The sequence below is a fragment of the Cydia fagiglandana genome, chromosome 10 (genome assembly GCF_963556715.1).
Source record: "Cydia fagiglandana chromosome 10, ilCydFagi1.1, whole genome shotgun sequence".
In the NCBI taxonomy this organism is placed as follows: Eukaryota; Metazoa; Arthropoda; class Insecta; order Lepidoptera; family Tortricidae; genus Cydia; species Cydia fagiglandana.
In genome coordinates, this window is record NC_085941.1 from 8,539,632 (window position 1) to 8,564,029 (window position 24,398).

At 39.1% G+C, this 24,398-nt stretch overlaps 3 protein-coding genes and 1 long non-coding RNA gene across 4 annotated transcripts; 3 read left to right on the forward strand and 1 right to left on the reverse strand.

The window, feature by feature from the left end:
- Positions 1 to 505: 505 nt before the first annotated feature.
- Positions 506 to 1,480, reverse strand: LOC134668142 (iron-sulfur cluster assembly scaffold protein IscU). The gene is made up of 3 exons (XM_063525657.1): positions 1,286 to 1,480; positions 900 to 1,203; positions 506 to 796 (listed from the first exon to the last, which is right to left on the reverse strand). Exons 1-3 carry the CDS (start codon positions 1,385 to 1,387, stop codon positions 729 to 731), a joined length of 474 nt encoding a protein of 157 aa, XP_063381727.1. The 5' UTR covers positions 1,388 to 1,480; the 3' UTR covers positions 506 to 728.
- Positions 1,481 to 2,017: 537 nt separating this feature from the next.
- On the forward strand, positions 2,018 to 12,137 carry LOC134668134 (uncharacterized). The gene is made up of 4 exons (XM_063525645.1): positions 2,018 to 2,153; positions 2,361 to 2,566; positions 4,086 to 4,249; positions 10,936 to 12,137. Exons 1-4 carry the CDS (start codon positions 2,065 to 2,067, stop codon positions 11,077 to 11,079), a joined length of 603 nt encoding a protein of 200 aa, XP_063381715.1. The 5' UTR covers positions 2,018 to 2,064; the 3' UTR covers positions 11,080 to 12,137.
- A 3,144-nt stretch (positions 12,138 to 15,281) lies between these two features.
- Positions 15,282 to 16,170, forward strand: LOC134668168 (uncharacterized). Its single transcript, XR_010098719.1, has 2 exons — positions 15,282 to 15,603; positions 15,851 to 16,170. It is a non-coding gene; the product is annotated as an uncharacterized LOC134668168 (long non-coding RNA).
- A 3,581-nt stretch (positions 16,171 to 19,751) lies between these two features.
- On the forward strand, positions 19,752 to 24,150 carry LOC134668077 (delta(14)-sterol reductase TM7SF2). The gene is made up of 3 exons (XM_063525553.1): positions 19,752 to 21,438; positions 21,614 to 22,040; positions 22,443 to 24,150. The coding sequence occupies exons 1-3, from the start codon at positions 20,176 to 20,178 to the stop codon at positions 22,727 to 22,729; spliced, it is 1,977 nt and encodes a 658-aa protein (XP_063381623.1). The 5' UTR covers positions 19,752 to 20,175; the 3' UTR covers positions 22,730 to 24,150.
- The last annotated feature ends 248 nt before the right edge of the window (positions 24,151 to 24,398 follow it).

The following is a 24,398-nucleotide window of genomic DNA, read 5'->3' on the forward strand; positions in this document are numbered from 1 at the left end:
TCGTGACAACGACACCAAAGACGGCATTTGACGTCGATCGTTTTTTGATGAAAATCTACTGAAAAACACCCCACTTTTAGGTTGGCATTATTTATTCACAAAACTAAATTTTACCCCCGTGTCGTCAGTGGTACGGCAAATGGATGCGCCGTTTGGCGTTCAAAAGGTTAACCCTTTAGTCCGTAGTGGTGGCAACTTACTTGCTATTTGCTAACATACTTAAAACAAAAACGCATCTCTGTTATAAGAATTACAGTTCGAATTCGAATGTCTAGAAAGGAATGTCAAATGGTATAAAGTAATTTGTAATAATGAGGTAAGGTTTTTAATTATAAACTAAAGTAGATGTCATATACAAAAAAAAAGTGACCATGTCTACCAGTTACCGAGGCTACATCCAACCAGCATCCAGCGTCCAGCATTGTCAGCTTACATGGCTAACATCTTGTTCCCTAGTTGTGTTTTAATTACCTAATAAAATTAGAATAAAAAAAAATAGACAAAATAATTCATCATAAACTTTATTTAAAGACAAACAGCTTGCTTCAGTCTACTTTAAATATAATATCTATACATGAAGATTTACTGTTTTATACAACACTATCATGTCATAATGACTATGTTCCAAGACTAAGAATAATTTATCATAGACAGGTCCCCCTCCCCCCTCCCGCCTTCTTGCCTAATTTTTACAATCACAGATCTGTCCTGAGCCTTACATATTTTTTTTACTTTTTGTCCTGTTGCTTGATCCTGTAGTCTGAAAGAGCTGCTTTGATGGCATCTTCAGCAAGCACTGTAAAGAAAATTTGTTTTAAACATTTCATACTGTTTCATACCAAATTTTAGTCCACTGAGGTCAACCAGTGCACTAAGATACACTTTTTATGCATACTTACTAGAGCAATGTAGCTTGACAGGCGGCAAAGAGAGCTCCTTAGCAATATCAGTATTCTTCAGTTTCAATGCCTCATCTACCGTTTTGCCTTTCACCCACTCGGTAGCCAGAGAGCTGGAGGCAATAGCCGAGCCGCAGCCGAAGGTCTTGAACTTAGCATCTATTATTTTCCCATCATCATCAACTTTAATCTGCAATTTCATTACGTCGCCACATGCAGGTGCCCCCACCAAACCCGTCCCGACATTCTTATCCTTCTTATCGAGCGACCCCACGTTACGCGGGTTCTCATAGTGATCGATAACCTGAAAAAAAAAGGAAATTGGTAAACATTACGTAGGTGAAAATCGATGAACCTTGACATTGGTGCGCAAGTAACAAACTTACCCGCTCGTGATAAGATGCCGTCTGGATAGCCTGTACACCAGTAAACAGATTCAGATTAGTAAGGCTAACGCACCTGCGTAAACACGAGACGAGGTGAGCCATTTTAGCACAAATTATTGAATGTTTTATGTTTTTTATGCACTGCGACGTGCGATCCGATTTATATTAGCAAGAGAAGTTCGAAAACTAACCTTCAAAAATTATGTCATGTTTCGTTGTCAACAAAGGACCTGCGTAGTTAACACATTCACTGCAAGAACATGCTATGTGGTAAATTTTGTATTAGAAATGGGGCGCTTAGCAGTGAAACTGTCAATACGTATAAAAATAAAGCATAAATTTGAAGGATATACTGGATATATATAAATTACTTTACTGTTCTTTTAACGAATATTTATTAGTAAAATCGTCGCATTAAATAAGATCATCGAAATTTATAGCATTTTAGAACGGACGCCGTTTTTGTCAAAATGACATTATGTAAGTGTGTATAAGGATTGGTATGATATAACTAAAAAGAAACTTGGCGCAGACATAGGAACTCAATAGACGTGGCGATGGAGAAATATGAAGCAAATCACAGCAAATTTAGTACTGTTGCAGTACGTTTAAGTATGTTGATTTTTGTGATGTGAGTTATGAATAATTATGTACTTTATTTTACATTACTAGAGGTAGTTTGATAGTGATAGTTATTACCACGCTTTGAAACATTTGATCTGTCAACCGGAACATCACTACGCTATCTATATAAATAGGTTTCAAACATATGAAATACCATGACATTCGGAATTAGAGCGTTTTCTAAGCTTGTCGTGCCTATTGTTGGCAACGTTGTTTGTTTATCAAGGGCCCAATTAAGCAGTGTGTAAGTAATTAAAATACAATAGTGAATATTATTACTTAATGTTACGCAACAAGTGTTATTACGCCTTCGCCGATTCCTAGAATAAACTTTTTACACTAATTGTCAAGTGTCAAATTCTGCCTGACGACACCGGTACATTCTGTGACGACACTGTCAATACTTTGTTAACTGTTTGGTTGATATTATACGATATCATCTTATTTCTAGTAAAATGGCTGCGAATAATCCGGATTACAAGAGCGCAACTTCTATTCATGAGTTTACGGTGAAAAACATAAAGGGTGAAGATGTGAAACTGGATGTATACAAGGGCCATGTTTGCATCGTAGTAAATGTTGCATCGCAGTGCGGTTTGACCGCTAACAATTACAAACAACTCAACGAACTTTACGAACAATACGCGGAGAGCAAAGGTGAGTTCTATCGAATCTAGAAACTAGAAAGACTATCATATCACTAACATCAACATATCTATAGTCTGGTCCGACCGCTTAAATGAGTCCTTGCCTGCTAGTACAGTCATTATAGATTTTGACCCGTGAATAATTAGTTCTTGGATTTTTTTTTTCGTAGGTCCCTCGGGGGGGGTCACTGGGAGTGTAAATTCAAAAAGTAGGCTGAATCAGGCTCCTGCGTATATTCGAAAAATGGTTTTTTTTCCAAAAAAACGGTTTTTCTTCAATAACTCGGCCATTTTTGATTTTACAGTAAAACCGTAAGGACGAAAATTGTAGGAAATTTGATTTTCTACAAGTTAGTCCAGTCATTATATCCAAAAAAACCGTCCCTTCCCGTGAATAATCAGTTCTTGGATTTTTTTTTCGTACGTTCCTCGGGGGAATCACTGGGAGTGTAAATTCAAAAAGTAGACTGAATCAGGGTCCTGTGTATATTCGAAAAACGGTTTTTCTTGAATAACTCGGTCATTTTTGATTTTACAGTAAAACCGTGAGGACAAAAATTTTAGAAAATTTGATTCTCTACAAGTTTGTTTCCCTTCATTTATGCCGTAAAGCGTGGAACATAAGAGATAATGATAATATTTTGAATTTGTCGCGTTTTTCAGGTTTAATTTCTAAAATATCGATTTTGGGGGAAAAAAGTTGGGAACCAAAATTGTTCAGAATTTGATTCTCTACAAGTTTAGTCCTCTTCATTTATGTCGTAAAGTTGAAAATAAACGAGATGTTGAAAATATTTTGAATTTGTCGCTTTTTTCAAATTTTATTTCCAAACTATCGATCCTAGAAGAAAAATTGTGAGGACCAAACTTGTAAAGAATCAAATTTTCTAAAATTTTTGTCCTCACGGTTTTACTGTAAAATCAAAAATGACCGAGTTATTCAAGAAAAACCGTTTTTCGAATATACACAGGACCCTGATTCAGTCTACTTTTTGAATTTACACTCCCAGTGATTCCCCCGAGGGACGTACGAAAAAAAAATCCAAGAAATGATTATTCACGTTAAGGGACGGTTTTTTGGATATAATGACTGGACTAACTTGTAGAGAATCAATTTTCCTACAATTTTCGTCTTTACGGTTTTACTGTAAAATAATAAATGGCCGAGTTATTGAAGAAAAACCGTTTTTTTGGAAAAAACCATTTTTCGAATATACGCGGGAGCCTGATTCAGCCTACTTTTTGAATTTACACTCCCAGTGACGCCCCCGAGGGATCTACGAAAAAAAAATCCAAGAACTAATTATTCACGGATAGGGTCGGATTTTTGGATATAATGACTGTACTATGCGCGGTACGGGGGCGACGGGGAGGGACGACTAAGGGAACGTACGGGCGGCAGGCGTACGGCGCCCGCACCTTCCCCGTCGCCCTTAGTCGTCCCACCCCGTCGCCCCCGTACCGCGCAGGCGAGGACCCATTTAAACGGTCAGTTTATAATAGATAATTTTACTTGTTTTTTTCCTAAGGTCTGCGTATCTTGGCGTTCCCTTGCAACCAGTTCGCCGGTCAAGAGCCAGGAGACCCTGAGGCGATTGTGTGCTTTGCTAAAGACCGCAAAGTCAAATTTGATTTGTTCGAAAAAATCGACGTCAATGGTGACAATGCTGATCCTCTATGGAAGTTCCTAAAGGTAAGTCTTAATGTTAATTGAAGTGGATTGCAAGTGCTACCTCTATGTAATATATATGTTAACAGCTGTTTGTTACAAAATAAATCTTTACAGTACATATGGTCCTGTTTTCCTGCACTAGTGCGTAAAATAGCACTTTTCGTGTGTATGTCAATAGTTTAAAGGGCCATATGTACTGTAAAACGTTGTACGATACACGTGCAAATAGGTAATTCGCAACTCGTGTCAATTTAAAACACTCCCTTCGGTCGTGTTTTAATTTATCACCACTCGTTTCGAATTTCCTCTTTTCCGCACTTGTATCGTAAATAACTATTTTTAACCAGTTCCCAGGCTTTCTAGTAGTCTACAGTAAAAAAAACTTAATTTTCACTAGGAACATGATGATGATATTAGTTGTTAAAGCAATTGACCTAGAAAATACTTGCTTATCATCATTTCAATTAAATATTTAATAGATTTTCCCGTCACCGGGCAGGGATGACGAGGGATTTGAAATGAGATGCAGTCACTTTGTATACGTTGTGTAATAGATGGCTTTGCACAATTTACATAATAAAATTACGTTATAGTATTTAATGTAACTAAAGATTACAGAGCGGCGTGTACGCCGGTGCTAGCTAGATTCGACAAGATGGCGTGTAGGGGGTGGTGTTGCCAGGCTTAGGTAAGCTGTTTAAGCTAGGTGTTAACACGCCACACCACCCCCCCACGGAGAAAGATAACAAACAATGACATTAGTAAAATTACAATTTAAAAATAACAGTATTCGTCGCTGTCCTTAAACCTAACGTTACGACCTGACCGTGTGGTGTAAGGTCGTGAATTGCTTGTGGTATCCGCAGGTATAGTAATAGGAGGAGCGGGCTCAGCCGGCTGCGCCCGAGGTACGTCCTGAGGCTGCAGAGCCGCTGGAGCAGGTGTACCAGAACTATGAGTCTCATCTGAGTCCACGAAAGCCGGTTTGACACGATCGACGCTCACTACAACCTCTTTGTTCTTAATGTCCAGGGTCAGGGTTTTCCGGTCCGTGGAACGCCTCACTACGGCAAAAGGACCTGTATAAGGAGGTTGCAATGGGCGTCGTACGGTGTCGTCACGTAGGAACACGTGTGTTGCTGTAGGCAAATTTTTAGAGATAAAGATGGGACGAGTCGAGTGGCGAGAAACTGGAGCTGGGCGAAAAGACGACATTTTGCGTCGCAGCTGGACGACGAAATCAGCGGGATCGTCGAGTTTGCTTTCGTCCGGCGCGGAGACTAACATCTCACCGGGTAGGCGGAGAGATTCGCCATATACCATCTCAGCAGCTGTGGCCTTCAAGTCTTCCTTGTAGGCGGTACGCATGCCGAGTAGGACGAGTGGTAGAGCGCGCGTCCAGGAGCCAGAGTGGCACATAAGTGCGGCCTTGAGCTGGCGGTGCACGCGCTCGATCATTCCGTTTGCGCAGGGATGGTACGCGGTTGTACGAATGCGCTTGGTGGCGCAAGTCTGCATTAAACGTCTGAAAAGATCAGACTCAAACTGGGTGCCCTGGTCAGTAGTTATTGTAGTAGGGACACCAAAGCGAGATATCCATCCCTGGACGAAAGTATCGGCCACCTCATCGGCAGTGATGGAACGCATCGGCCACACCTCTGGCCACCTGGAAACCCTGTCGATAGCTGTGAGACAATAACGATAGTCGTCACAAACAGGAAGGGGACCAACGATATCGATGTGGACATGCATAAAACGTCCAGATGGTTGCTCGAACGTACCTAGAGGTGACGAGGTATGCCTTGAAACCTTACTGCGCTGACACGCAAGGCAAGACTGGCCCCATCTACGACAATCCTTCCGCATTGAAGGCCATACATAGCGACTTACCAAAAGTCGAGTGGTGGCTCTGACGCCGGGGTGACTCAAGTTGTGCAACTTGTCAAACACCGCACGACGGAAAGAAGGGGTCAGATAAGGGCGAGGCTTACCAGTGGAGACGTCGCAAAAGATGTAGACGTCTGTGCCAGGCACGGCGATGCGTGAGAGCTGAAGGCTGGAGTTACCTTGACGTAGGTCGGCAAGCTCTTGGTCCTCTAGTTGTGCTTTAGCGAGGGCCTCGTAATCTTCTTCTAACGAGACGGCCTCGATCCGCGACATCGCATCGGCTACAACGTTGTCCTCTCCTTTTATGTAGCGGATGTCCGTTGTAAACTGGCCAATAAACGATAGCTGGTTCAGTTGCGATGGCGGGAGTTTTTCTCTGCGTTGTACGAAAGCGTACAACAGCGGTTTGTGGTCAGTATAGATGGTCACATGTTGGACCTCGAGAATATGGCGGAAGTGTTGTACGCTTTCGTACACCGCGAAGAGTTCTCGGTAATATGCTGGCCACTCAGCTTGTTGGGGGGTCAACTTTTTGCTGAAAAAGGCAAGAGGGCACCATTGGTTGTTCACGAACTGCTGGATGCAGGATCCGACGTGGACGCTGGAGGCATCCGTGAAAAGTCCCAGAGGTGCGTCGTTGACCGGGTGTTGGAGTAGGGTAGCATTGGACAAGCTTGACTTGCACGCCTCAAAGTGCGCCAGAAGCTCGGGTGTCCATGAAAATGGTTTGGCACCCTTACCATTGATGGCGACTACTGCATCTACGAGAGGCGCTTGACATTTCGCGGCGTGGGGGATGAAACGGCGATAGTAATTCATCATGCCGAGGAAACGACGCACGCCTTGAACGTCCTTTGGAGGAGGAAAGTCAATGAGAGCTTGAATGCGGTCCTGAGGAGGGCGAGTGCCTTCAGCACTCACGTGGTATCCCAGGAACACTACTTCCTTTGCGCCTAAGACACACTTGGAAGGGTTAAGAACGAGCCCATACTCCTGCAAACGCTTGAACAGGATACGCAGATGTTCCTTGTGTAGAGTCTCGTCAGCTGAGTAGACGAGGATGTCATCTATATATGGAAAAACGAAATCGAGACCCCGTGTGACCTCATCGATAAACCTTTGAAAGGTTTGACCGGCATTTCGTAACCCAAATGTCATGAAAGGGAATTCGAAGAGGCCAAACGGGGTAACGATGGCGGTCTTGGGTATGTCGTCCTCAGCTACTGGGATCTGGTGATAGGCCTTCACCAGATCAAGGGTGCTAAAGATGGTAGCACCAGCGAGGTTATTCGCGTAGTCGTTGATGTGGCGCACTGGATAGCGGTCGGGAATGGTCCTGGCGTTCAGGGCGCGATAGTCCCCGCAGGGGCGCCAAGACTGGTCTTTCTTAGTTGTCATGTGCAAGGGAGAGGACCAAGCACTCTCGGATGGCCGAGCCACCCCAGTCCGCACCATGTCCTCTAGTTCGGTCTTGGCAGCAGATAGCTTCTGAGGTGCCAAGCGTCGGGGACGGCAGGAGATGGGTGGGCCTTCGGTGGTCCTAATATGGTGCACAGTGTTGTGTTTGACTAACCGCTGGAATCCAGGAGGCTTAGTGATGTCAGGGAACTCCGTGAGCACTTGTGCAAAAGGAGAGTCCCGTAGACTGATAGATTTGATGCTAGGCTGCGTGACAGTAGCAGTTGAGCAAATGGCCTTAAGTCCAGTCTTACCATCCACAAGGCGTTGAGTGTAGCAATCTGGTAGAAGATGGTAATGGGCCAAAAAATCTGAACCGATGATGGCTGAATTAACTTCTGCCACCACAAACTGCCAGGTGAAGTCGCGCCGCAGTCCAAAATCAAGTCTAAGGTGGACTGTTCCGTAGGTCAAAATTGTACTGCCATTCGCTGCTCTAAGATCCCACTCTGTAGGTCTCCGCTGCTCTCTGAGCCAGCGGTATGGATAGCAGCACAAATCTGACCCTGTGTCAATCAGGAACTGGTGTTTCGTTACCTTATCGGTGACGAAAAGGCGGCGGCTGTGTGATTCCGTGGAGCAGTCAGACCCCGCCATTACTGACTGCTGTTCGAGTTTTCCGAGTTGTTCCAGTTGCAAGGCGGGTTGCATTTGGTAGCTCTTGTATTAAACTTTTTATGGTACCAGCACAGCCGAGTCGCGCCGCTGGCCGGGGAGTTGGTTCGGCTTCTGCTGCGCGATGATGACCTGTTCCGGGATCTGCCACGCTGCCCTCTTGTAGTCATGGCAGCAACCTGCTGTGTGAGCTGCTCGAGGCGGGCCATTACAGCGTTGAGATCAGGCTGTCCCGAATTATTAGTTACCTGACATGCTTGTTGTGGACCAGGAGTGACTTCCATTATTTTGTCAGCCAGCTCTGCAAGTTTGTCTAAGCTGATGTCGGACTGAGCAGTCAAAATCGCTTGAACTTGCCCTGGTAGCCGTCTCATCCATAACTGCCTTAAGATGCTGTCATCTTTAGATGAGCCTGCAAGAGACTGTAGGTGGCGGAGGAAAGCGGACGGCTTGCGGGTTCCGAGCTCCTCGCTGCTTAACAGTCGCTCGACCCGCTGCTGCTCCGAAACAGAGAGCCGCCGGATCAGTTCTTCTTTTAATATTTTATACTTATCATGTTCCGGCGGGCTCATGATAATGTCTTCAATCTCTCCGATTAGTCGTTGGTCAATTATGCTGATGACATGACTGAATTTAGTCATGTCTGCCTTAATTCCTGCCAAATGAAATTGTGCCTCTGCCTGGGCAAACCATACCGCTGGTCGGTCGGCCCAGAACGGAGGCAGTTTGACTGTAACACCGCATATGCCTTTTGTTGGTGCCGTGGTGTCGGATGTAAGTGTGTCAGATGTTGAAGGCTGGTTCTGCTGGGCTTGTAGAGCCGCATTTTGCACCTTTAGGGCCTCCAACTCAGTCCGCAACTCCTCAAGAGACATTTTTAAAGTTTGATACCACAACCAAATGTTACACACACACCATCAGAACGAAACACACAGGCAAAACAAGACAATTAAAATGCACATAAATTCAGAAATTAAGATGAAATGTTTCCAAAACAGTAAGAAAATCAGTGGCAAAATCAGGGTTAAATCTAGCAAATTGTATATTGACAGGTAGCAACAGGAGCAATAAATGTCCAGTTAGTATTGTTAATTAATCAGCACCGCACACACCAAACAGTTAGTAAGTTTCCAAAACCGGGACGTATTTAAATTTGTATATGTAGCTATTGGTTAGTTTGTTATTATTTAGGCACTGTATATAGCGTAGCACACACACTTTTGTTCTTTAGAATAAATTATCGGACGAGAAACACTGAAAAGTTCCGTGAAAACAGTAAAAGTTTAGGTTTTACTTGCGTGAAATCGCTGACACTGGCGGGCGGGAAGTCGCTGGATGACGTATGTCAAGTTTGACGTATGACGTTTCGTAGGGCGATCCGCACTGGCCGATGAGAATGATGCGATCTCGGCGATTGACGGCAAGTTGACAGTGAGTGCTTGTAACGCAATCCGTCCGTCTGCGGGAACCTTTATGGACGAGCTTCAACAGGTGCAAAGGTTATGCAAGGTTATGACCACGCCTTTGGTTTTCGATGCACTTTTTTTTCTTTTCCATCCAGGCTGCGCTTTGTAGATCTTCTTTGTTGATCGATCGACGTCTACGATACGAACTTTGATTCACGTATGGACGCGGACGTTTGAAGAAGTCGGCGTTCTTTCTTCGGAGTCACCAATTTCCCGTCACCGGGCAGGGATGACGAGGGATTTGAAATGAGATGCAGTCACTTTGTATACGTTGTGTAATAGATGGCTTTGCACAATTTACATAATAAAATTACGTTATAGTATTTAATGTAACTAAAGATTACAGAGCGGCGTGTACGCCGGTGCTAGCTAGATTCGACAAGATGGCGTGTAGGGGGTGGTGTTGCCAGGCTTAGGTAAGCTGTTTAAGCTAGGTGTTAACACGCCACAAGATAATGGTATAAATCGTCAGCTGACAAGCAAAAGTCACTAAGTACTATCAAAAAATTAAAGTAACAATGCACTTTATTACACTTGTAACACAGTTTATTGTCGAATAATTTCAATGGTGTTAGTTAGTGACTTTTGCTTGTCACCCGACGAAATTATCTTGACATTTCTCAGCCAAACTATTTTTCCATTAATGGGCACGAGTCATAGCATAGTTGTTGAAGAAAAATCAATATCAAATTGCTTCCTATGACCTTGTTCTAATTAAAGGTTCACTGGTAGGAAATGTAGCAGTGGTATTGATTTATTAACTTCGATACTATAAAAAGTGGATCCTGTTATGGTTTATGGTTTTAAGAACCAACAACAAATGAATTGTTTTTTTTTTTGCTTTTTATTCTATTTTATTATATTTAGGGACTTAAATCAGTTACATGATTATGTCAGCCCCATTGTACCTTATACTAGTATCCTTACATGTCTACTTATGGAATAGTATTGTACCGTTAAAAAAAATCTATAACATATAAAAATATCTTTTTAGCCTCTTCTGAGATCGGTACAGTTAAGATGCTCTGTAAAGCACCTATATTTAATCTATTTACCTTGAGAGTAGTTAGTAATGATTGTCTATTGCTTTCATTCCGTCAAAATAAGGGTAACATAGTTGGTTGACAAAGTGTTACTGCCATATTAATAAATATTGTATGTAATGCAAAATGAATATTGTTATAATTATTGATTCATTTAAATGTTACAATTTGCTCTGCCAAAACAGGATAAAACTAAGTTAAACTAAAAATATAATTTAAAAGAGACTTTTCTTTTCAGCATAAGCAAGGAGGCACCCTCGGCAACTTCATCAAATGGAACTTCACCAAGTTCATTGTTGACAAAAATGGCGTCCCAGTTGAGCGCCATGGGCCAAACACTGATCCACTTGACCTTGTCAAGTCCTTGGAAAAGTACTGGTAACTTCAACCATTGTAATGTAGCTTAGGGAATAATGATTCATAATAAAAGCATATAAAAATTACTATATAGCGGTGGAGGGGTATCAAACATACACCTTGGACAAGCTGAAACTTTTACCTACATTTTCTTTGGTACATGGTCTGGTCTGGTAATATGCATTGCCTGAAATTAGGCAACCTAGTTACAATCGAGTTCTATGGACTTCTCGCTGCTACAAGTCAATGGTTGTTGTTTTTATGACATGTTTTGGATTAGTCTATGTTGGATTATTTGGACCTTACAGCAATCAGTTCATAACCCGAAATCAACAACAAAACAAATATTTTTTTAAATGGGTTAAAATGAACAATATACCTAATTATTAACCCAGATGATACCTTTTTAAATTATTATAGAACAGTTTATATTCTCTTAACTATATCTACCTATATCCTATACTTATGCTTTACAATATGTTGATTAAAGTTGCATATTCACTTTTATACTTTTGATTTGAGTTTGATGTGTAACAGATGGTCACCCTTCAATGTTATCAGTTAATTAAGACCACCTTTAAAATGTAATCATTGAAGTGCCTATGTAACACATAGGTACAAAGAATTTCTCGTAAACATGCTTTGTTTTTAATGTGATTAAAATATTTAAACACAAGATTAATGTTATCACTTATAAATTAGAGTTAAGGGGCTTAGCATTTGTATATCTTTTTGACACTAGCTTTTTAGTCACACGATTTCGCTGGGTACTGTCATACTGGAATGGGAGCGAAGTCGTTGCGTGCTCGCGGCGAGATCGTTGCGCGCTCGTGGCGAACTCGCTGCGCGCTCGCCTCGCTTTCAACTCGCTCGCACATCGCCAGTGTGACCGCGCCCTATGATTATATCTAAAGCATCACAGTGGCTAGTTGGCTACACTTAAATGACTTGCATTTATGAACGTCTGTGATTGGCTGATTAATTTAAAACACCAGTGTCATGACCATGAGTCACTGTTTATAATAATCGTTTTTTAGTGCTGTGAAATAAAAATTTGTTTTCAATATATATATTTTTTGTTAAGACATTTGTTTCTGTGTAACATTCCTTCAGCAACCAATTAAACAGACACACTGTACCTAACTGGGATGGTTTATGAAAAAAAATTGGGAGTAGGATTTATGATTACATTTTTAGGATTAGGATGGTTACATTACAAATCAAGTGTGTATTCAGCAATCTAATTTAGCTATTATGATCGAAACCATGTATTGTGAGTTACAAATCTTTTACCGCCTCTCATATCCTACAAACTATTACTAGTGTTATTTGACCTCGGATAGGTATAGGTAATTAGTAATCATATGCGAAATTGGCGTTCAAGCTTATAGGTCGGGGTTTAGTTTTGCAAAGTTATTACAAAGTACGATAACGCAACGCGTGTTAGAGATAGATAGAGATCTTTATTTGCATACCAGCAGGCGTGGCTCACTCCGCGATTTCGTCGCTTTGCTACAGGTAGCTAGAAGTACATCCATTCCACACCAATTTTGGGGTAAGCCATAAGCCGCGCGCGTCGCTGTCGCCACCTAGCGGCCATATCTGTGCATCATAACAGACGCGTTTTGTTAGAAAGTGAGTCTTCTGTACCTAGTACATACTATTATTTATTCTGTGATACCAGTACAGATGTTACATACATGGACCCTGGAAAGGGCAAAATAGGTACATAGTTCACAATATCACAGTTTGCTTATTATTACTACTGTACTGTTTGTTTAGGGTTTGATTTGTATCTATGCGACGAAGCATGGGTATCTTTACGATAATCTATTACTATTATACTCGTAGTTATCTCGATCTAATCTTGAGGACTTAGGGTTTCTGCTCGAGAATTCTCGAGGCGAGAAATCTCGAGAAATTTGTCCTAAGTCGAGACGGGAAAAAAACACTCAATGCCTCGAGAACTCGAGAAATAAATCGGTTACATATCAGAATACCGAAAACTGATTTACCTAACGTTGAATCACCTATGCTTGATTCACCTATTTTTAAATTACCTATAGATCATTTTACCTAAACAATGACTGACCTAAGTTTATAATACCTAAGCTCAAATAACCTAATGGACGAAACACCTAATGCACGATCTACCTAATGCACGTTTTACCTATTGCACGTTTCACCTAAAGCTATTATACCTAATGCACGAATCACCTATAGCTGATATACCTAATGGACGATACACCTAAAGCTGATATACCTAATGAACGATGTACCTAAACTTGATTTACCTAATGGACGAAATACCTAAAACTGTTAAACCTATCGCACGAAATACCTAAAGTTGATATACTTCCTGCACGAATTACCTAATGTCGATATGCCTAATGCACGGAATACCTAAAGTCTATATACCTAGAACAAAATTCATATCATTTTGCCGAATGATCAAGTGGCAATTCCACCCAATAATTCGTATGATTTCCCAATCTTACAGTAGAAACAGTTTGTTCGTATAACAACTTAAAAATACACTTTTTGAAACGCTACTTTTTAGGTAGTAGAATGATTTTGTAAGTCTGATACAAAATTAGTTATCTTATCCTATCTTATCAAAAACTTAATTTTTGTAAGTTAACATCATGACGATGAAATAAAAGTTGATTTTGGCACTGTTTGGTCGCAGTTAACCTGACACGCTCCTCCTCGCTTTACTCGTCGTCGCACCTATCTTGACTCTGGCAAATGACTAGACCTTATATTATAATAAAAAATAGTTAGCCAATTGAATGATTTGGCTAAAAAATGTATACTAAATGTTGTATGTCCTAGTAATATTCTACTAAACAATAATTATATTTTTTATTTTAGGTACATATTTCGTTCATTAAGTGCATCGACTTCAGGTATTTCGTGCATTAGGTGTATCGAATTTAGGTATTTCGTTCATTAGGTATGTTAACTTTAGGTAATTCGATCATTAGGTATACCGACTTTAGGTAATTCGTGCAGTAGGTATGTTAACTTTAGGCAATTCGATCATTAGGTATACCGAGTTTAGGTATTTCGTGCATTAGGTATATCAACATTAGGTGTTTCGTGTATTAGGTATATTAGCTTTAGGTATTTCGAGTATTAGGTGTTTCAACTTTAGGTGAATCGAGCATAGGTATTCTGAGCTTAGGTAAACCAATTGTAGGTGAAACGTGCAATAGGTAATTCGTTCATTAGGTGTTATGAGCTTAGGTTAATTGATCATTAGGTATTTAAAAAAATAGGTGAAACGAGCATAGGTGATTCAACATTAGGTAAATCGATTTTCGGTATTCTGATATGTAACCAATAAATCTCATGTGATAAGTAAAAAGAAAACACGCGTATAAAACGTGATATGTCTAAAGTGTTATTCTTTAGGTAGTTAAATAAATGATAAAAAAATTTTTTTTACATCTTCAGGTACTTAAAACATTTATTTAACCAACCAAATAAAAAAATAACTACTACTTATGAAAGCAAAATACTTAATGTAAACTATCGTATATGATTTGTAATTGTTACATAATTTATTTGCGGTGATTTACTTTTCAAGTGGTTTTCGATAAAAAGACTCGTCTAAATCGCTTATCTTCTTTCTAATGCTAAAAACGAATTATAGGGCCATGTAATAACAAATATAATAAATTACTATTGATAAATCAAATCATCCCGATATATTCCTATTAGCAAAATATTACAATTTTAGCAGCTTCATTGTTACGTTGACTATTTCGTAGTAAAATGTCTGTAAGTTTGTCACATCTAGTTAAATTTATTGACTTGAATATTCCTGCCTAATAAAATACCATAGGTATTGTGGTTTGATTTCATTTTGTTAAATACCTAAATAAATACACTAGTGGCTCTGTGAGCTGTAGACCTCGCGAGCTGAGCTTAAAACTGAGTAAATGTATGGCTTCGTTGTTTAGAAGAATTTAGAGAATCTAATTTGACAATTAAAACCTTAACTATCGAACCTGCTTACAAAATTCGGGAATTGGTTTAGAAATGCGACCAGTAGAGTAGAACAGATGGACATACGAAACAATTTTTGGCTAACAGGCCAATTCAAACGTACACTGATATCAGAATGACGTCTAACTGATGTCATTTAGTTATCGTGCATTTCGCTGGTTCTTGTCCGTACATGTATTGGCGCAAGCGAGACGCACGATGACTATTACTAAATAACATGATAAAAATATCATTCCGATGTCAGTGTACGGTCGGTGCCCCAACTTAAGTATCCACGTCGCCATACTAATTGTATAGAAAAGTGGATAGAGTTAGACCAAGAAAAGTCTGCAGAGATTTTGACAGCACACGCAGTGCCAATGTTATTTGTGCCAGTGTCAAAATCTCTGCAGACTTTTCTTGGTCTAACTCTACTTATGTTAGGGAACCAACATTACCTTTTAATTAGCCTGTAAACTGCAACTGAGAAGCTTCGTGCGCGTTTGGTTTGCCAGTCTTTTCAGTCTTTGTTCCTCCTCGAGTCGCAATAGAAGGAGTTTCATGCTTTTAATTTTAGCGAGACGATCCAAATTAAAAGGCTCTAGGATAATGTTAGTTCAACAAAAAAAAACTCAAACGAATACGCTTACCTCGCGCTCGCTTGATCAATCAGCAATACGATGTTCAGGTGCAAAACTAAATAAAAAAAGTTGCATTTACTGGGGATCGAACTGGGTACCTATCCCATATCCCTGCTTATAAGCGGCAGAGTTCCAACTGCGCTATGATAGCATTTAGTTGAGCTGACGAAATTTGCTTACTTATTTCGAGTAAGAATTTAAATATCTAACTAATCTAAATTCTAAAGAGAATAGATTGTATAGGGGACGTGCATGAACTATAGGGGGCAGCACAGGAGCCGTCAGATCTTTGGCGCGAAGCGTAGATGTCTAGTTTATGATTCCGATGTAGCCCACAAGATGGCAGAACCTACTATGCACAAGAAAACGTACCTACGAGAACGGTTGAAGGTAGCACTTGCTTTGGCAATGTACATGTGCACATATGTTTCCGATTCAGGCCACAAGATGGCAGGCCCTCCAACGCGCACGGTCCCTATAAGGGGCGTGCGTGAACTATAGGGGGCGGCATAGGAGCCGTCAGATTTTTGGCGTGAGGCGTAAATGTGACGTTTATGCTTCCGATGTAGCCCACAAGATGACAGAACCTATACTATGCACCTATGCATTAGGAAACGTACCTACAAGAACGGTAGATGGTAGAACTTGCTTTGGCAATGTACATGTTTCCGATTTAGGCCACAAGATGGCAGACCCTCCAACGCGCACGGTCCCTATAGTAGAGGGTTATTGTCATACTAAATTTTGTAGTCACTGTAAATCAGTGCTGTAAATTTACTGCCATCTTTCGATACAGGATTAAAATGAAAATGAATAAAAAATATCAATAAATGTATATATGTATGGATAAATGATTTTTTTTATTTTTAGAACGCCATATGATTTTGACCCATGTTCTTTTACTGATATGAGTAAAAATTGTTAAATATAAAATGGTGTCGCCATCTAGACGAGCATGGAGGCCAAAGGTATGGGCGCCGTATATTCAAGAATCAAATTTTCTTTAAAGCGTAAAAAGCCATCATCTCTTGCAAAAATTAAACGAATACGCTTAGCCCGCGCTTTTCAAAATAAAATAATAAAATAAAAAACAACAATTGATACGAAATTTAAGTATAAAAAAATACAAAAAGTTGTGTAGCAGCATACGATTACTGGGGATGGAACCAGGGACCTCCCGATGCAAACAAAAAAAGCGAACGTTTGCAAAATGCGCCATGATAGTTCTTACTAAAGCTGACGAAATTTAGCTACTCATTCTCAAGTAAAAACGAAATATCTAAATACCGCCAAAACCAGCGATACAAATTTTCTGAATTTTTGGACATTTAATCTGAGCTGTAGACCTCGCGAGCAGAGCTTGAAATAACATGGTGCTAAGAGCTTTAAATACACCGTGTTTTTTTTGATTTCCGTTAATTTCAAGGGTGCATTCCTGAGCTTAAATCAAGTAACTTTCTCAAAGACACCGATGTTCTAATTAAGTCCATTTCGGAGATAATCCATAATTTATTTTTTTACTATAAGGCCTCTACAAGCGTGTACACTTGCCTTAGGGCCGGCTTACATATTGATTAGTGTTTAGAATGAGTTCATACATTTGCTACTAAACTTAAGTACAATCTCGGTCGATTGATGTACGAAATGACATTGATATGTTACAGATTTCAATTGTTTGGTTGAGTTAAATGTAATGCCCGTGTTACAACAACGCTATATGCTACATTTAATTACTTTTTAAACAAAAAAAAAAAACAAAAAAGAAAACAAAAAAAATTTTTTTTTTGAAAATTAACTATGCCATTTAGTTCTTATAAACGTACTTAACTATACCCCGAAGTTAACGGAATTCAATAAAAACACGGTGTATAGTAAATTAAAGAAAAACAATACGAAATTTATGTGTAAAAAAATACAAAAAGTTATAATATCCCAGCATACAATTACTGGGGATCGAACCCAGACCCTCTGTGCAAACAGAAAAAGCGAACGTTTACAAACTGAGCCAAATAGTTCTTAGATGGGTTGACGAAATTTAGCTACTCCTTCTCAAATTAAAATTAGTTAAAATTAAATATCTAAATACCGCCTAAACCAGCGATAATTTTTTTCTGCATTTTTTGCTATTAACTCTGTAAACATGTTTCAAAAAGAAAATAGGCTTATGATATCGATACGACTATTTGTTTAGGCGCCAGGTATCACGACTCCGCCATTTTTAAAAAATTCCAAAAACCGGATTGACAAAAAAATTTTATTTAGTCATAAAATTCGGTCACAAAATTTCACGAGAATCGGTTAAGAATTGCGACCTGTAGAGGAGAACATCCGGACATACGAAAGCAAAATGCCCGAGTCAAAACGTAGACCTTCGCTTCGCTTCGGTCAATTATACCATATCACATCGCCGGCGCGCATGCCTGCACCTATAGTTTTTTTTGTTTGTTGTTGAATTTTTGATTATTAAGTACAATTTATGGTAACTAAAAATTTACCCTATGTTTGATTATTGACCTCACCTACGATTCCTATGAGTCTGATTTGTAATAAAGCAAATAAATGAAAATAACATGGTGTTTTTTGAAACATTCAAAATTTCTCGAGATACTCGAGAAACTCGAGAAATCTTGGTCGAGAATTCCCGTGCCTCGAGAAATTAAAAAGGTCGAGAAACCAGAAACCCTATGAGGACTTCATGTAGGTGCGAACGTGAAATTGAGCTAAGGGGCTTAGCCAATTTTATACAGAGCTAATAACATTTAAATGGTCATCTCTATTATAAGTAAGTATACCTTCGTGTTATCACGGTACCCATTTATAAACAAAAACATTGAACCGAGATAAAAAATACGATAATGGGCTAATCTCGTCTATGCAATGCAGCTGCAAATCACAACAGGCATCTGAGAGGCTACCGCGAAAACAGAAATTCGCAAATTGTGGGGATCTTTCTCTTTTACTCCAATGAAGGCGTAATCAGAGTGACAGAAAAATGCCCGCAATTTGCGAAATTAGATTTTCGCGGTTATAGCCCTGAGGCATTGTGTTAGGGCTGATATAGACGGTGCGCGAACTCGCATGCGATTTTAGTTACATTGCGGACTGTGGATTACGTACAATTCAACCGACCAATCAAAACCCGTAATGGTACGAAACTCGCATGCGAGTTCTCGTATCGTCTTAATCAGTCCTTTAAGAGCCCTTTGCGACCAACATAACTCGGCAGCGATTTTGATGGCACAGAACTGCGCAAGTGTTATTTTAAACGACAAACATGTGGAATTTATGACGTTTAAAATAACACTGCACAGTTTGTGCTATCATAATCGCGGCCGAGTTAGAATAGTATGGTCTGATTCTAAACGCATGGGTAAGTTATACCTACAATAAACATAGCATTAGGAGACTGTTAATAAAGACCTAAGATGTATTATTTTATTTTAATGGCTTCCGTAGCCTAGTCCCCTAGGCTTTCTACTGACGGAAATGGCTTGACAGACTATATGTAAGTGGAATCCAGACGGGGTGATCAAATCGACCGATTTAATCAAAAATGTAATTGGCGTCAATTTCCAATTTAATCACAAATTTTAGATTTATGGTGATATTAGAACACTCTAAATTGAAAAAAAAATGCCCCAAAACGAAAATACTGGCGTCACAAATTGATATTGCGTCCGCGCCCCATTTTATCGGTAATATCGGTCATAATCGGCGTTTGCATCCGCACAGTCTGGGGCCCGATTTTTGAATTTCGATCGGTCTATTTCGTCAGTCGAAAATCGGTGGAAAACGGAGAAATGCTAATTTTTGAAAAACGAGCGATCAAAATTTGGAATCTAGTAGTATGTACTGACCTGCTATTTCAATTCTATTAGTAGAATTTAAATGCCTAGTAGTGGAGATATTATTGAACGAAAAACACGAAATCGAGTGGTCGAAATTCAAAAATCGGCCCCCTGATTCGATCGGACAATTTAATCAGATTAGCGAAAAATTTACTAATCTGGACACGCCTTTAATGCTGTCAGTTGAAAAAATAATCACCTATAATAACTTTTGTTATGGCAATATACTGTTTGTACGTTGTGTTGGTACATTGTGTCAATTATATTTTGTCTCTTTCTTTCTACATTGCCAGACAGAAATGGATTACTACGATTTCCGGTTTATAGCGGCGGCAACTATTTTTAGCCAATCACGGACCGCATTTTGAATTCATTCTAGCGTCGTTGACGTTGACGTTGAATGTGTGGCGTGTGGCGTGAAAAGTAGAAGCGTGTGCGTGAATGAAAAATTGTTGTGTTGTGACTTTGTTGTGCGTTGACCTGCAAACATTATTTTGAAAACTGTCGAATTGCATAAGATTCGATGACTTTAAAGTGTACCTAACCACTAATGGCACCGTGTGTGGTGACAGTGCCAGGATAATTTTAGATGCAACAAAAAGAAAACACCATTGTGTAATTTTCTAATTGAATGCTACTATGATGTCTACGAGAAGCGGCCGAGTTAGGCCGTCTATGGTGGATTCGAGTCCACCGCGAGGTCGGAAAGGTATTTCGCCACCTCGATCGCCTGCAAGAGGACGTAAAAGCTCGCCTCCCGCTAGGTCGCCCTCCCGCAAATCGCCCGCGCGCAAATCTCCGAGTCGCAAACCAGCGCCGAAGTTTCCCGCGCGAAAATCTCCATCGAGGTCAACAAAAGAAACGACCGAAACTGCTCCAAAATCACCAGTGAAGCGACCTACCATATCAGACGTGGAAATAAAACTGCAAGATGTTAGTGCAACCAAAGAGATTTATCGTAGCGTCCGTACGCGGCGCTCGGAATATTCCATCAAAGATTACACTCCGGCATTTACTGTTGACTTAACATTAAACGGATTGGAAAGTGAGCTGTCGAAAGATGTTTACGGTCTTAGAAACCGGAAACCGGTTGAGGAAGTTGCGCCGCGTCGATCTAGTAGGCTGCGGGAATCGAGTATCAATGGAGCAGACATCAGACGCAGCCTTAGTAAGTCTGTCAGCAAATCACTCAGCAAATCCGTCAGTCAGTCGATTGACACATTTTCTGAAGGTGAAAATTCAGACGAAGATTACAAGAGAGAGAAATCCAAATCGGTGTCTAGGAGATTAGCAACTCCTATGAGAGAAAGCGTTAGCAGACTTGTGCAAGGAAGTAAATGGGAGTTTGGAGGAAGAATTGGATCAGCCTTACTCATTCTACTGTTGCCATTGACTGTGTTGTCTATTTTGGTATCTTGCACAAAAGTATGCACAATCCAGCCCCTGAAAAACTGGCCGGCGTTGAAGAATCTCTCACTATGGTTCAGTTTGAAATCCGCACTTGTCTACGTAGACCAGGTGGTTGTACAAGCACTTTTGGCTCTGCTGCCAATTTTAGGCCCAAAAGCTGACAGAATGGATGATTCCAATGACACCTACTGTTTCAATGCCTTCTTCTCAAGCATATTTACCATTATAACACTTTTCACATTTGATTTCTTTCAAATTATCAACAGTGACACAATATTGAAGGATTACTTGAAACTGGCTGTTATTGCATACATATTTGCCGTGATTCTATCTGTGGTACTGTTTTTGAAAAGCCGTAAAAGTGCAAACTTAAACCCGTATGGAAACACAGGATATGTTCTTTATGATTTTTGGATGGGAAGAGAGATACACCCATTTATTAAGAAACTGGATGTCAAGATTTGGGTTTTGCGGATCTCCAATATAAGTGCAGTAAGTATCAGATTGAATATATCCAAATGAATAAATTATGGAGCATTTATATGCAGGAATGTTGCTCCAATGTTTATATGCATTAACTTGAAAGCCTATTAAATAGGCTTGTTCTACTTTTCATATCCAAGTTTTTAAATCACTTTGTATTGATTTATGTATTTTTCACTTTCAGCTAATTCTCTCAGTCCTGATTTTCAAGCAAGGCTTTCATCTACAGACTAAAGAAAATGAAGAATTAATTTTAACTCCACAAAATTACACTGAAATTTGGACCAAGTTACAACTACAGCCGACTATCATTCTGTATTCAATGATGCAAATCAACTACTTGTTAAACTTCATAATGAGAGAATACCGAGTAACAACCACTTTCTTCTGGCATTCCGAAGGCTTGGGCTACTACCAAATAGTTTCCAGTGCCCTTTACCCATTCTACTTCACAACCATCTCCAAATTTGTGGCCGATGCGAACATAACTCTGTCAAACAATATCCTGATTGGGGCTGCAGTCATTTACATAACTGGTTTCCTTTTGATGATGATAAGCAACAACATAAAGTATGAATTCAGGAAAAACCCTCTGCAACCGAGCGTGACACGTAAGTTTAATATAATTATGAATTTTTTATTACGTTATTTTTTCATGTTATTCATACTAAACTATATATGTAGTCCTTATTTTGTGGTTCTACCGTCATAAGGCAATTCCTGTCATTTCAACATATAAATAAATATTATAATTTATGGTTGTAATATTATATTCAACCAAATTCATAAAAAGGGCATATTTTAATTTCACAAAAACTTTTGCAAATTGCTATTTGCTGTATTAGTGATTTAGGTTACATTATTTTTGTTCCTGGATAAATTAACTCTGATGAAACAACAATGTGGGAGGTTGACAGTGATTAATAAAAGTTCATCATGGGTTATGTTATCAAATCACTTTATTCAAAGGAAATGTGTCAATTTTTTTATATATTTTTTACATATAATTTCAGATCTGGACTCCATGCCTACTTTCCATGGGAAGAAGCTACTCATCTCCAGTACATGGGGCATCCTTCGCCATCCTAACTATTTAGGTGACATCCTTATCCACATAGCGCTAGCAATCCCTGGTATTGTATCCCAACATTACGTGGCCGCTGCACCAGCTCTCCTGACGATATTAATGCTCCTGCACAGAGCTTGGAGGGACCACAGCAGATGCCGTAGGCGCTATGGCACAGCCTGGCAAAGATATTGCAATAAAGTACCTTCTGCCATTTTGCCTAAGATTCTATAATTCATAAAAGTACAATAGTTACCAATAAGCTTTTTTTTATTTAAAAATCGAAATAACCTTTTACTTATTGTAAAAAGGTACCTTAATAGATTTTTTTACTTTTATTTTAGTATGAATTGGACGTAGTTAATGAAATTTGTAAATCAATTAATGTTGGTACATCCATCACAAGCAATTGATTATGATGTATTTTATTTAACTTAATATTTTTGTAGTATTAGTCTATTTATAAGCTGGATTAGGAGTAATAAAATAAGTTTTATTAAAGATACTTTAATGCATGCTCAATTATTAAAAAACAATTTTTTGCCATTTTAGACCACCGTTTTTTCGAATGCGACTTAGCTCTCTTAAATATTAAACTTTATTTTTAATTGACAATCTCATTTTCAGTATTGAATAAATTTTTTGTAATAAATAAATTAATAAATGGACTTATAGATTTAATTAGTTTGATAGTATATCCAAAGCAATAAGATCAAATATAATAAGTTCTTTTTGTAATAATAATTGTATGTAAACTTTTTGTAATCATGTTAATGCCTTTATTAATATATTTTTTATATTTGTAGAGGGATTACATCTCATGTTTAAGAATCTTATTTTTACTACGAAATGCTGGAATATACTATGTGTTATTTACAATTACTTTCTTGGACGTTAATTAGTGCTTCTGGGCATTTTCCGCAAATCGACAACCATTGTGCCTATTTTGCGTGAAACGAGGTAGCGCTACTCTAACCATCCCAGCTCCTCCATGAAGCCTACCAATGCTTTCAGGTTGCTGACTGCCTCTTTTAGTGTGCTCGGGAGTCCCTAGGTGTTTGCTCCTGTATACTTCTACCTGTTTTCTTGGATGTTAAACACTTCTATACTCAATCTAATGTCTTCCTTCACTTATCAGCTGACGAAATTAGCGGTTGCAGTGGCAGTTGTCATTGCCGGCATTACTGCTCAAATCTTTACTTACTGCATTTATTATTCTTTGTTGTTGTACTAATTAAAACGCATTTTATGTTCAGTAATCTTGTTTTCTATGTTTACCAACTAACATAGTTTTGGTAGTTGCATTAGATATAAGTACCTATTATTACGTGGATATTGTATAAATACGATACCAGCCATTGTGCCTCGAGACTGCTTCAAAAGCATAAACATATAACCGTAATTGGGACGCTATAAATGCATTTTTAATGTCAACTTAAGAAACGATTGATAAGCATTTTGGTTGGTTTAACATTTTAACTAAGTAAAATACTCTAAAGTGTTGTAAACTATTTTAAGAGTGAAGACATTTTAAAAATATTTTAATGCTCAAAATTTGATTTAAAGTAACCGTTCCGCCTTGAACACCCACGGATCAAATTATACTTAAATTGTGTATACATTTTTACTAAGAAAGTAATTTAGTTAATAACACTGTTGGGTTGTTACATTTTTTAGACTAGTATGATTTCTGTTATCACACATTAATGTTGTAGTGGAAACAGTTATCATAAACCTGTATTGGCTCACTTGGATCGCATAAAATGTTGTAATGTCTCACTATGTGTAACAATCATTATTTATATGTCAATTGCGTTCTCAGTGACCCAACTAATATAATAATAATTATTACGTAAAATACATATCAATTATTTGTTTTCGTACATGAAATAAATACATATAG

What these genes read in the sequence shown, in the direction of transcription:
- LOC134668142 (XM_063525657.1), bottom strand. Translation starts at nt 1,387, where the DNA reads ATGGCTCACCTCGTCTCGTGTTTACGCAGGTGCGTTAGCCTTACTAAT. An exon ending in CGGCATCTTATCACGAGCGG is followed by an intron (nt 1,204 to 1,285) that starts GTAAGTTTGTTA and finishes TTTTTTTTTCAG; the next exon opens with GTTATCGATCACTATGAGAA. An exon ending in TGTCAAGCTACATTGCTCTA is followed by an intron (nt 797 to 899) that starts GTAAGTATGCAT and finishes TTTTCTTTACAG; the next exon opens with TGCTTGCTGAAGATGCCATC.
- LOC134668134 (XM_063525645.1), top strand. Translation starts at nt 2,065, where the DNA reads ATGACATTCGGAATTAGAGCGTTTTCTAAGCTTGTCGTGCCTATTGTT. An exon ending in ACAATACGCGGAGAGCAAAG is followed by an intron (nt 2,567 to 4,085) that starts GTGAGTTCTATC and finishes TTTTTTCCTAAG; the next exon opens with GTCTGCGTATCTTGGCGTTC. An exon ending in CTCTATGGAAGTTCCTAAAG is followed by an intron (nt 4,250 to 10,935) that starts GTAAGTCTTAAT and finishes TTTTCTTTTCAG; the next exon opens with CATAAGCAAGGAGGCACCCT.
- LOC134668077 (XM_063525553.1), top strand. Translation starts at nt 20,176, where the DNA reads ATGATGTCTACGAGAAGCGGCCGAGTTAGGCCGTCTATGGTGGATTCG. An exon ending in GGATCTCCAATATAAGTGCA is followed by an intron (nt 21,439 to 21,613) that starts GTAAGTATCAGA and finishes TTTCACTTTCAG; the next exon opens with CTAATTCTCTCAGTCCTGAT. An exon ending in TCTGCAACCGAGCGTGACAC is followed by an intron (nt 22,041 to 22,442) that starts GTAAGTTTAATA and finishes ATATAATTTCAG; the next exon opens with ATCTGGACTCCATGCCTACT.